The following is a 10,448-nucleotide window of genomic DNA, read 5'->3' as shown; positions in this document are numbered from 1 at the left end:
TGTGTCCCCACGGGTAGCCCCCAATAACTTTGTGTCTGTTAGACTCGAGGTATCGTTGTCGTTTCCTTAATAGTCTTCATCGAGTTGGTGATGCGGCAGGGAAGTGGCCAGCGTTGTCTTTCAAGGCGGCGTCGATGAGCCATGGACCTGCTGGCAGCCAGCCTCCTAGGGGTCTGGAAGATGAAACCTGCACTTGATCATCGAGTGTGGAGTAGTCTTCGTAGACGGGCAGCCGGTTAGCTGAAACGAACGCACATGTTCAGTACGTGAAGCCGGCCATATCGTCTTAGCTTATTGGGGATCACTGATGACTTCGGTCGTGCTCCTTTTTTTTGTATCTTTTTCACCGTTGTAGGGGAAGCTTATGTTTTATATTTATATACTTTAAATGCAAACATTGAAGATCATAAGAGTCATGAACAGTCTTCATTTCTGTCCACAATTGTAGATATCCGTTAAGACAGGGAATCTCCGAGAGACCACGACTGCGTGCTGGTGTTCTTTGAAAGGATCCATCATGTCAACAACAACGACAATTCAACATGGTCGTTAATATACGTCAAATCTCGTTTCAAAACTCTAATACCATAAAAATGTATGCGTCGCTTTGTAGACAATGACGGGTTGGTTGTTGATGCTGTTGAATCTCCAGTATAATGGGAGAAATAAGCAAAGTGTGTATGCTGAGAAAGTACCAATACCAAGAGCAAGCGGGTTGAATGACATGGGCTATAGGATATATGAAATCAAACTTTGCACCACTTGGTTTAGGTCAGGCGTAGTAGGCAAATACTCAAACGTTGATGCATCTCAGGATCTGCAGATCCCTTAGCCAAGCATCTTGTACTACAGCTCAATCACACCAAATACGATAAGACATGGTACATTAGAGCTCGTGCATCGCGTTGACGACGAGCTTGTGAAGTAAGCGCAAATGAGCACCCAACTGGTTCCTTGTCCTCTTAACCACTTTGGTGTACGCAGACTGGTTCTTTGCCCCTTCTAGTAATTGGCAATCCCTTACCAGAATCACCTTCGGCTTTAGCTCACTCCGCACTCAGACGAATTCGTGCTGGCTCCCAATGGAGCTACAGGCAAACTTCAACACACCAATCTAGGTTAGCACAGGCGTAATCAGCGTACCCCGGAACCACACTACCTCCAACGCTACCAACAGAATGTGTGACCGACCTCTCTCGAAAGCGGGCTACGGCAGAAAAAAACAAGTCTCCCACTAAGTTAACAGAGTAACTCGATGAAGAGGAAGGAAGGTAGCCACAAGAGCAAAAAAAGAAGCCCAATGCGGGGCTCGAACCCGCAGCCTTGAGATTAAGAGTCTCACGCTCTACCGATTGAGCTAACCAGGCAACCTTGCGAGCAGCCGAATTGTAGAAGTATGCACCGTCTTTCATCAAAAAGATACTAACGATCTAGAAGACAATTGCTATCTCACCCCTCAGCAACCAGGGTGTTGTAAAACCCAGAAGGAACACTTGAGAAAACTACTCGGGGAGGTCGAGGTTCGAAATCTTCGTAGAGCACGGTCGTCGGTTGCCCTTTAAATGAAGGACAACCGAAAATTCTTTACACGCTTTTGTGAGTCAAAGACAATTCTGGCTATGGCATGAAAATAGCGTCAAATGTGGCTACCAGTTCCACTATCAGATATGAAGAATCATCTGAATTTCCAAGTTAGAATCAAACAAAAAGCTTCCATGCTCTTTTTTGCTCCAATTCTTGTAACCAAATGATCATATCAAGCAGTTATACAGCTTATTTTAATGCAAACAGTTGAATAAAATACGTAAAATCACCAGAAAAATACTAATCACGGAACTCTTGAGTACTTTCTCATTAAGGAACCACATATTGATTGCAATTGATATGCAACATGTCCAAAGTATTCAAAATCATATGAGCAAACTGGACTTGTGTATGGCTAAGACGGAAAGCCGTATCATCGATCATTGAGACTTTTTGACGGATATTAATAGCGGTTGTGCATAGCTAGGATGACTAAACTCGGCAACAATCGTCTCCATCAGGGCTACCGAGGTTTCAATTTGACTCAACATCCCCTCATAGTGATTTAGCTGACCATTCAACGCCTCCAACGCCTGCCCTCGCTCCTGAAGCTGGAGCAAGTTGTTCTCAAGCTTGATGTAATTGAGACTCTGGTTGGTGTTGAGGTTTTCAAGTAAGTTGAGGTCGATGATCAGCAAGTAGGTATCGTTATTTATCGCTGAGAGAGGGTATTGAGGCCCTGATTGACGAGATAGGGTTATCTTTGGATATATTATTTGTAAGCTTGATAGGAAGCACTGGCGTGTGCGTACCAATTTTAGGCGAGCAAGAGAAATAAAAGACGCGGCAGATGAGGTGGGCAATAGCGATAGCCGCACAGTGCCTTACCTTGATGGCCTCATCCCTCATCTTGCGGATTAATTTGCCAGCACTATGCGACACAATCCCGACTATCCATCAAAGAAAATGGGCTACAAACTTGAAATGTGCATGAGCCATTTTCAGGATAAGCAAGGAAGTTGTGTTGAGAAACCCGGTGAAATATGCCCGGAACGGATTTGTCAGCTTACTCAGAGTATCTGTAGGCGTTTATTAATTCATGCAGCCAATCTCGGTGACTTCCAATTGTATCGGTGGGCTGCGTCGGTGACTTCCTCATTAGTGCGGCTGACATAGCGTTACGGCTTGTTTAACGCAAGAACGATCAGCGCGTTGCCACATCGAGCAACAGTATTTTATCTGTGGCGGCAGCGATGTTTCATACATAACCAGCGACCCTGGCACTTCACAGCAGTACGCATGTGGTACCAATTTGTCCGCGACTCATTTTATGGCCGCTCGGTGTATCATCTCTCCCAGCATAAATACTTCTCATACAAAGAAGAGCAACCAAAATACGAAGTCGAACGCAAGTACCTCACCCATGAGTACGCTCCTTCCAAAGCATCGGTAACCAATGAAGCTACAGGCCAAGTCTGCGACCTGCTGGACCTGCTGATAGCGTGTGAGAAGATTGCCTCAACCCCTCAATCGCTGGTGATTTTAGTAACGTGGGATGGGGATGATGACCCCGAAAATCCTCGTAACTGGCCGGTGATGCAAAAGGCGTTTTTCGTCGTGCAAATTGCATTCCTTACCATGTCGGTGTACATGGCTCTGGCGATATACACCCCCGGTTATGATCAAATCATGGCCCAGTTCCATGTCGGGTCAGTAGTGGCGACGTTACCCCTTACCCTTTTCGTCATTGGCTACGGTGTCGGCCCCATGTGGTTTCTGCCGATGCTGGAAAACGCTCGCTTTGGCCGAACCCTGATTTACATCACAACATTATTCCTTTTCTTCATTTTACAGATTCCTACGGCTTTAGTGAAGAATATCGCCGGGTTGTGTATTTTGCGGTTCCTCGCAGGGATTTTTGCCCTGCCGGCACTTGCCACCGGTGGTGCATCGGTGGCTGATGTGTTACCGTTGGCGTGGATGCCGGTGGGGCTTGCTACGTGGTCGATGGGTGCAGTTGCTGGTCCCTCGTTAGGTCCTCTTATTGGTTCAGCTTTAATTGTCGCTGGTGGTTGGAGATGGACGTTTTGGTTCATGGCGATTCTCCTGGGATCGGCATTGATTGTATTGACGTTTACATTCCCTGAACTGTATGACAAGACTTTGCTTGCTCGTAAGGCTAAACGGTTGAGAGCAATCACGCAAAATCCCAACATTAAGCTGGTAGGCGAGATTGAAAATGAAGCGCTTACCACTCACCAGGTGCTTGTGGACACGTTGTGGCGTCCAATTGAGATCACGTTGTTGGAACCGGTGGTGTTGGCGGTGAACTTATACATTTCGCTCGTGTATGCCATCATGTACTTGTGGTTCGAGGCGTTCCCCATGGTGTTCGTTGAGGTATTCCACTTCAAACTTGTGCCGATGGGCACCACTTTCGTCGCAATCATTACTGGTATTCTTTTGGGGGCAATTATTTACGTGTCTATTATCTACCACCTGTTCACTAAGAAAGAATTAGCGGGAACTAAGGTCAGCCCCGAGGTGTTTATGCCCATTGCCATTGCTGGCTCAATATTGATGCCCGTTGGGATCTTCATCTTCGGCTGGACTGCGGCTCCTGACCTCCATTGGATGGGTCCTATTATGGGCGCTGCCACTTTCGCCATGGGGGCTTTTTTCATTTTCCAAACGTTGTTCAACTTTTTAGGGGCATCGTTTGCATCTGAGTACCTTGCTCTGGTGTTCGCCTCTAACGATTTTGTGCGGTCTACCATTGCCGGGGTATTCCCATTATTCGCCAGACCCTTGTTCTTGAACTTGAAAACCAAGCGCTTCCTTGTAGGCTGGGGTCTGTCAGTGCTTGGTTTCATCTGTGTGGGCATGATCGCCATTCCCGTGACGTTTTTGCTAATAGGGCCGAAGTTGAGAGCTCGCTCGAAGTATGCGGCGAAGTGGTAGTCGATTGAGCTTTGGGAGTAAGAAATCTTATACATATGGCTGCATGCGTTAATGATCTAATTAAATGACATTATCAAATTTGTACACGAGTCTATCAGCTAATGACTCTATAAGTAGTATCAATGAGTTATAGGTAAAACTTCTATACTAGCTGCCGACGTCAACGACAATGCAGAGAGTCAATCGAAACATGTAAAAAATTTTCCTTTCAGTTTTACGTTCAAGACAAAAAGTAGTATATTCTCAAATCTTTGAGTTTGAGTTGGCATACCAATCGGTGGAAGGTTTCAAAAAACATGGTCCCTAGCGGGATCGAACCGCTGATCTTGGCGTTATTAGCACCACGCCTTAACCAACTGGGCCAAGGGACCATTTTTTAAAAATTACAAAACTCTGTTTAACACAGATTAAGGTATTAAAGACAATAAAAGAATTCTTTGCTTATGAAGTTGACGGCAGTCCCTGCCTGTTTTTCATACTATAAATTAATTTATGTTTCATGATATAACAACACCTGTGAAGAAAAGTGTCTGTAATTGGCACTAAATGCAATTGAAACACTCTTTGACGAATGAATGGGAGTATATTTGTAGGTGGACCTTCAAACAGTGTTACATTTTGATTTAATGCGAACAATCAGAGCAAAGAACTGATTTTGTAGGTATTTCGGCACACATTTTATAGACCATCGAGAAATCTACTACCATGTTCATGTTAAAGCTTGTTTATAGGGGCCAGAGTAGCGTATGTTTGGCTCTAGGGTCGAATGACCACGTCGGTAAGTCGCTGATCATGGTCAGGAGTTACCGAGGTAACCATTACGTATTCAATCGGGAGTTAGTATCCACTGATTGTATGTATGAGTTCATAACTTCAATGGTTGGGGGTCGTGGATCTATGTAGAAAAGTGCCATCACAGACATGACTAGGTGAATACACGGTCTAATAATACCGACAGCAATGCGTCATCATGCTAATATCTTCTCAAAATGATAATCATGTAAATAAGTGTCGCTGACGATAATGATGCTAATCGAAAGTTCGAGCGTGCAATGGTATTGATATAGAGGGTTCGTTCCGGTGCATAACTCTTTTTGTACGTGGCTCCAAACTAGGTCAATTTTCCACAGTATGTGAAAGCGTGAAGATTTTCTAAATTTTTCGCAAATTCATCTTATCATCAACAGTTCAATGATGAGTACACCTCAATTTTTTGTCCAATTCAACAAAAACCAGTACCAAATGGCCTCCGCAAATATGCCAGCAGTGTAGACCCATTGAAGATGAAAATTAAAGACATAGATTAAGTGAAAAAATTAAAAAAGTTAGATTCTCCCGAGCGTGAGTCGAACACGCGACCTTGAGATGACAATTCCATTACAGTCTCACGCTCTACCAGCTAAGCTATCGAGAGGAATTTTGAAATTTTGCAAAACTGAAATTATACATCAGCACAAGCACAATTGGTTTTAGCTTGAGCTTCTTCTAGGCGTGTTCATAAGTTTCACGGTTAGATTCCAAGCGTGTTACGTAATAAGCTAAATTTGGGAGCAATATAATAGCTGTATCATTATTATTGACTCTCGCAATTTGTCATTCAGTCTCGATATATTCTTCCGCTTAGTCTATAAGTATGAGTTATTTTCGCAGACGATACAAATCGGCTACCAAACATTGGAAAAAGGTAAGGTTAGATCAATTCCTATTTGACTTTCACTGCTATAAGAAACGTAGAGAAGCTCAAGAGCTTGTTGCAGTGTTGGCTTTTCGTTCCACTCTAGGCATCGCACATGCTGATGGTACAAGGCTAGGCATACAGAATGCATCTATCAGGAGGTACAAGAGTAGATAGATCTGATGACACTCTACATATATGTATAGGGAATGCTACCAGTAAATTGGGAGTAAGTCAGTCATGATTAGGATTCAGAAACCGAAACCATACAAATGGTTCAACCTAGGTAAGATTTGGTAACGTAGAGTCAAGACAACATATAACATCTGCTGAGACCTGCTATGCAACAGCAGGTGCTCTTGACGACTCTGATATAGAGGAGGCGTTGTTTTCATCTGCTAACGCTGCGTGAAACAACGACAGCCGGACAAACACCAAGGGTTATTCAGAAGCCAATTGGGTTGTACAGATCGGGAAACAATTAAGATAATTTCAAGTCTCATGGGAATTTGTGGACACATTGATGAAGAACCTTTAATGCAGCAAATGACATCAAACCTTTCTTCAAGCTTACACTTGATTTCATCACTTCATAAAGTCAATGAGTTTTCATCAATTTTAGTTCCAACTCTCTAAAATTGAGCTTTTCAAGCACCACTATCGGTTCATTCTTATCAGGTAGCGCAGACGTGACAGCCCTGAAGCGGCGATACTTGTGTTTGTCATTAAATTCTTCAGCATCCAGGTCATGCACCAAAACCACTTGCTGTAAATCACAACCTTGACATTTGTTGATCTTCTTGTAGTACCAAGTTTGGTTCACCCATCTGATAGCATACACAAGGGTTACCAACACAGGCACTTCAACAAGAGGCCCCACTGTTGCGGCCATGGCCTCTTTAGAATCGACACCAAAGATAGAGCCTGCTACCGCAATCGCCAATTCGAAGTTGTTTGAGGCCGCTGTGAATGCTTGTGTGACCATTTGTGGATAAGGGACGCAATAATGACGGCACCCAAGGACAACCGCAGTAAAGAGTACCAAGAAGTAGATCAACAAGGGAACAACAACTCGAAAGACGGGCCCAATGTTGTCAACGATAGCATGACCTTGCAGAGCAAACAACACGATGATAACGTACAACAAAGCAAGTAATGAAGTAGGTCCAATGAGTTTCATGGTCTTGTCGTAAATCCCTAACATCTTTGTACCAATTCTGGTGACGAATCCAGCAGCCATGGGAATCCCCAAGAAAACCAACACTGACCGGATGGCAGGCCATATAGCAAGCTTCATGTCATCATACCCACCAAGGTATTTACCATAAACGTACACCAATGGTCCGTAGAGCGCGATCTGAAGCAACAGATTTATCAACACCAACGTAGCACATAACTGTTGGTCCCCTCCAGCCAACTCATTCCAGATCATCACCATAGCGATGCAACGGGCTGTGCCAACAATGATTACTCCAACTCTAAATTCCAATAAGTCAGGAAGGGTGGCCCAACCCAAGCCAATCATCAAGAAAGGAGCGATCACCCAGTTCACAACCAACAGAGCAGCAACGTACTTCCAGTTTGTACGTTTGAACTGACTGGGAGAGTAATCAATCTTACACAATACGGGAAACATCATCCAGATCATGCCAACCAATATAGGAACAGGAACATCAGCGAATCGAGCATGGTCAAGCTTCTCCCTCACCTGAGGAACAAAGTAACCAAGGATGACCCCCACAGCCATAGATACCGCGATCCAGACTGGTAGAAGGGTATTTATGACACCTAAGTCCCGAAACATTTCTCTTATCATCATTTCGTTAGAGTTGATGAGATGGGATGAGGCTGAGGCGGTTAAGCATTTTCGTTCATGCATCTTGCGCTATATTAATTACAGTTACGGGGCCGACAGATTTGGCTCAGATTGTAAGCAAATTTATTTATCAGACCCTGATTATGATTGTAAGCTATCTCCTAGATATTCATTTCATAAGAGGTGACCATAGAGTATAGTTTGTGACTACACACCTTAACATCTGCGCTTACAGGGTGGGGTCATCACGTGGGTGGTCACGCAGTGCTACTCCACGACAACAGATTAACTGAAGCCAGGAAATAATGAATAGATTAGAGCATTTTATTTGAATTAGTTTTCTTTCTGGTGCTTTTCAGGTGGTCACTGCATGATCACATAGGTGTGTCTACCATGAACCCCGCGAAACTCGGTAATCAGTGGCCGGCGCGCAATCACCACAGGCACATGACTCCGCTAGATAGGCAAGATCCCCCTGGTGTTGACTCGCCTTTCTCGATCGGACTGATTTGGCTGGCTCTTACCAATCGAGAGCAGGCAACCCCGGTCAACCCAATGCCTTTGGTGGTAATGGGAACCACCTACGACACCCCCGCCGCCGCCTCGAACCGAATTGCCACCTTAGTGCAATTAACTTATCGGTATGGGTTCCAACCAATACCAAAAGATCCCACGGGCCCGAGTCCGCTCAATTTTCTTGGATCGGCATTGATAAAGGGCGTATTCACATTACCGGATTTTGAGCTGTTTACCAGTGATGTGGGGTGGGGGTGTATGATCCGAACGTCACAGACATTGCTTGCAAACGCGTTACTCCGCAGCGGTCAAACGTTCGAACAGGTTGTGGGGCAGTTTCTTGACACTCCGGAGGCACCGTACTCCTTACACAACTTCGTGAAGGTGGCTGGAGAGCTGCCGCTCCAAGTGAAGCCAGGCCAGTGGTTCGGGCCCAATGCGGCGTCGCTATCAATCCTCAAATTGTTGAGTGATGATTTACATGTTATCATTGGCGAGTCTGGTGACGTTCCTTCTACCATTCCTGAGTTCCCTACTCTCCTTTTGATGCCGGTAAGATTAGGCATTGATTCAATCAACAAGTACTACCATGAGAGCTTACTTCATCTTCTTTCATTGCCTCAGCTGGTCGGCATTGCTGGAGGGAAGCCATCGGCCAGCTACTACTTTTTTGGCTACGAAGATCAAGACCTACTATACTTTGACCCCCATTCACCTCAATCGATTATTTCCACATCTGGACAAGATGCCTACGCGACGTATCGGCCATCTGGATACCAGCGAAGCCATCTCTCAACCTTGGACCCGTCTATGATGATTGGTGTGTACTTCGGGTCTCAGGCTGACTTTGATGACTTCAAATCGCAATGTGGAGCGAGCAAAAACCGTATAGTCCACTTCTCCCTGCAAAAGAGCTCCGCTCAAAACTCAGAGTTCGTTCACGTACGTCGAGATGTCGACGAGTTCGTTGATCTTGGGGGCGAACCTGGAGAAGATGACTTTGTCGACTTAGGATCTAGCGAGCCGCCCGCTCATGCGGATGACGCGGTGCTCGTTGACAAGGAGGATCCAAGCAAAAGTATCGATACGCTGGAGGAGTATGAACCCATCAACTTGCTGGACAAGCCGGAGACTCAATAGATATCATGTTAGTCACACGTAGTTAATTTTCGTAGGGGGGCGGCGCGTGCGGCTTATTCGCGCACCGCCATCATCACCCACACAGTGCCATCCTAATATCCATCCTTGAAAACCAATGGTCATGAAAGAAGATAGTCTCAAGATATGTACCGTGTGTGCCTCGAATAATAACCGGTCCATGGAGTCACACAAACAGTTACGAGACGCAGGGTACGACGTGAAGTCGTTCGGCACGGGGTCGGCGGTGAGGTTACCCGGTCCGTCGATCAACAAACCCAATGTGTACGACTTCGGCACTCCCTACGAAACCATCTACAATGATCTCTTATCGCAACCATGTCGTAAGTTGTACGAGTCTCAAGGCTTAATCGAAATGTTGAATCGGAATCGCCACGTTAAAACCGCTCCGGAAAAGTGGCACACGAACTACTACGCAGGTAAATTCGACTTGGTGATCACCTGTGAAGAGAGATGTTTCGATTCCGTTTTGGATGACCTACAATTCCGTCTCTATGACAAGCCCAGTGATCTGGTCATCGAAGCCCGCGAGATTGTCCATGTTATCAACATTGATATCAAGGATGATAACGAAAACGCTATTTTGGGGGGTAAAGGTATTTTGAAGTTGGTTAATATGATCCATGAATTCCGAGAACTGCAGAAGGAAAACCCTGAGGACCCATCAATCAATCTCATGGAGGATCAGATGATGAAGATTTTAAGTGAATGGCAAAAGGAGCACCCCCATCTTCAGACTCTATACGCAGTTGCCTACTACTAGAGCCATATTCATGAGAAGCTTGCTTGACGCGTCTT

The 10,448-nt window shown here is 45.1% G+C and overlaps 4 protein-coding genes across 4 annotated transcripts; 3 read left to right on the top strand and 1 right to left on the bottom strand. All coding sequences in view use genetic code 12, as the record gives it.

The window, feature by feature from the left end:
• Positions 1-2,823: 2,823 nt before the first annotated feature.
• Positions 2,824-4,485, top strand: DIURU_001365 (MFS transporter; the record flags this gene model as incomplete). Its single annotated transcript, XM_034153900.1, has 1 exon — positions 2,824-4,485. One exon carries the CDS (start codon positions 2,824-2,826, stop codon positions 4,483-4,485), a length of 1,662 nt encoding a protein of 553 aa, XP_034013875.1.
• A 2,273-nt stretch (positions 4,486-6,758) lies between these two features.
• ARR3 (Arr3p) lies at positions 6,759-7,907 on the bottom strand (the record flags this gene model as incomplete). Its single annotated transcript, XM_034153899.1, has 1 exon — positions 6,759-7,907. One exon carries the CDS (start codon positions 7,905-7,907, stop codon positions 6,759-6,761), a length of 1,149 nt encoding a protein of 382 aa, XP_034013874.1.
• A 516-nt stretch (positions 7,908-8,423) lies between these two features.
• On the top strand, positions 8,424-9,632 carry DIURU_001363 (cysteine protease; the record flags this gene model as incomplete). The annotated part of the gene is made up of 1 exon (XM_034153898.1): positions 8,424-9,632. The coding sequence occupies one exon, from the start codon at positions 8,424-8,426 to the stop codon at positions 9,630-9,632; it is 1,209 nt and encodes a 402-aa protein (XP_034013873.1).
• Positions 9,633-9,747: 115 nt separating this feature from the next.
• Positions 9,748-10,413, top strand: SSU72 (RNA polymerase II subunit A C-terminal domain phosphatase; the record flags this gene model as incomplete). The annotated part of the gene is made up of 1 exon (XM_034153897.1): positions 9,748-10,413. One exon carries the CDS (start codon positions 9,748-9,750, stop codon positions 10,411-10,413), a length of 666 nt encoding a protein of 221 aa, XP_034013872.1.
• Between the last annotated feature and the right edge of the window lie 35 nt (positions 10,414-10,448).

Source organism: Diutina rugosa, assembly GCF_008704595.1.
Source record: "Diutina rugosa strain CBS 613 chromosome Unknown scaffold52_size87997, whole genome shotgun sequence".
NCBI lineage: Eukaryota > Fungi > Ascomycota > Pichiomycetes > Serinales > Debaryomycetaceae > Diutina > Diutina rugosa.
This window is presented reverse-complemented; position numbering and strand designations above follow the sequence as displayed.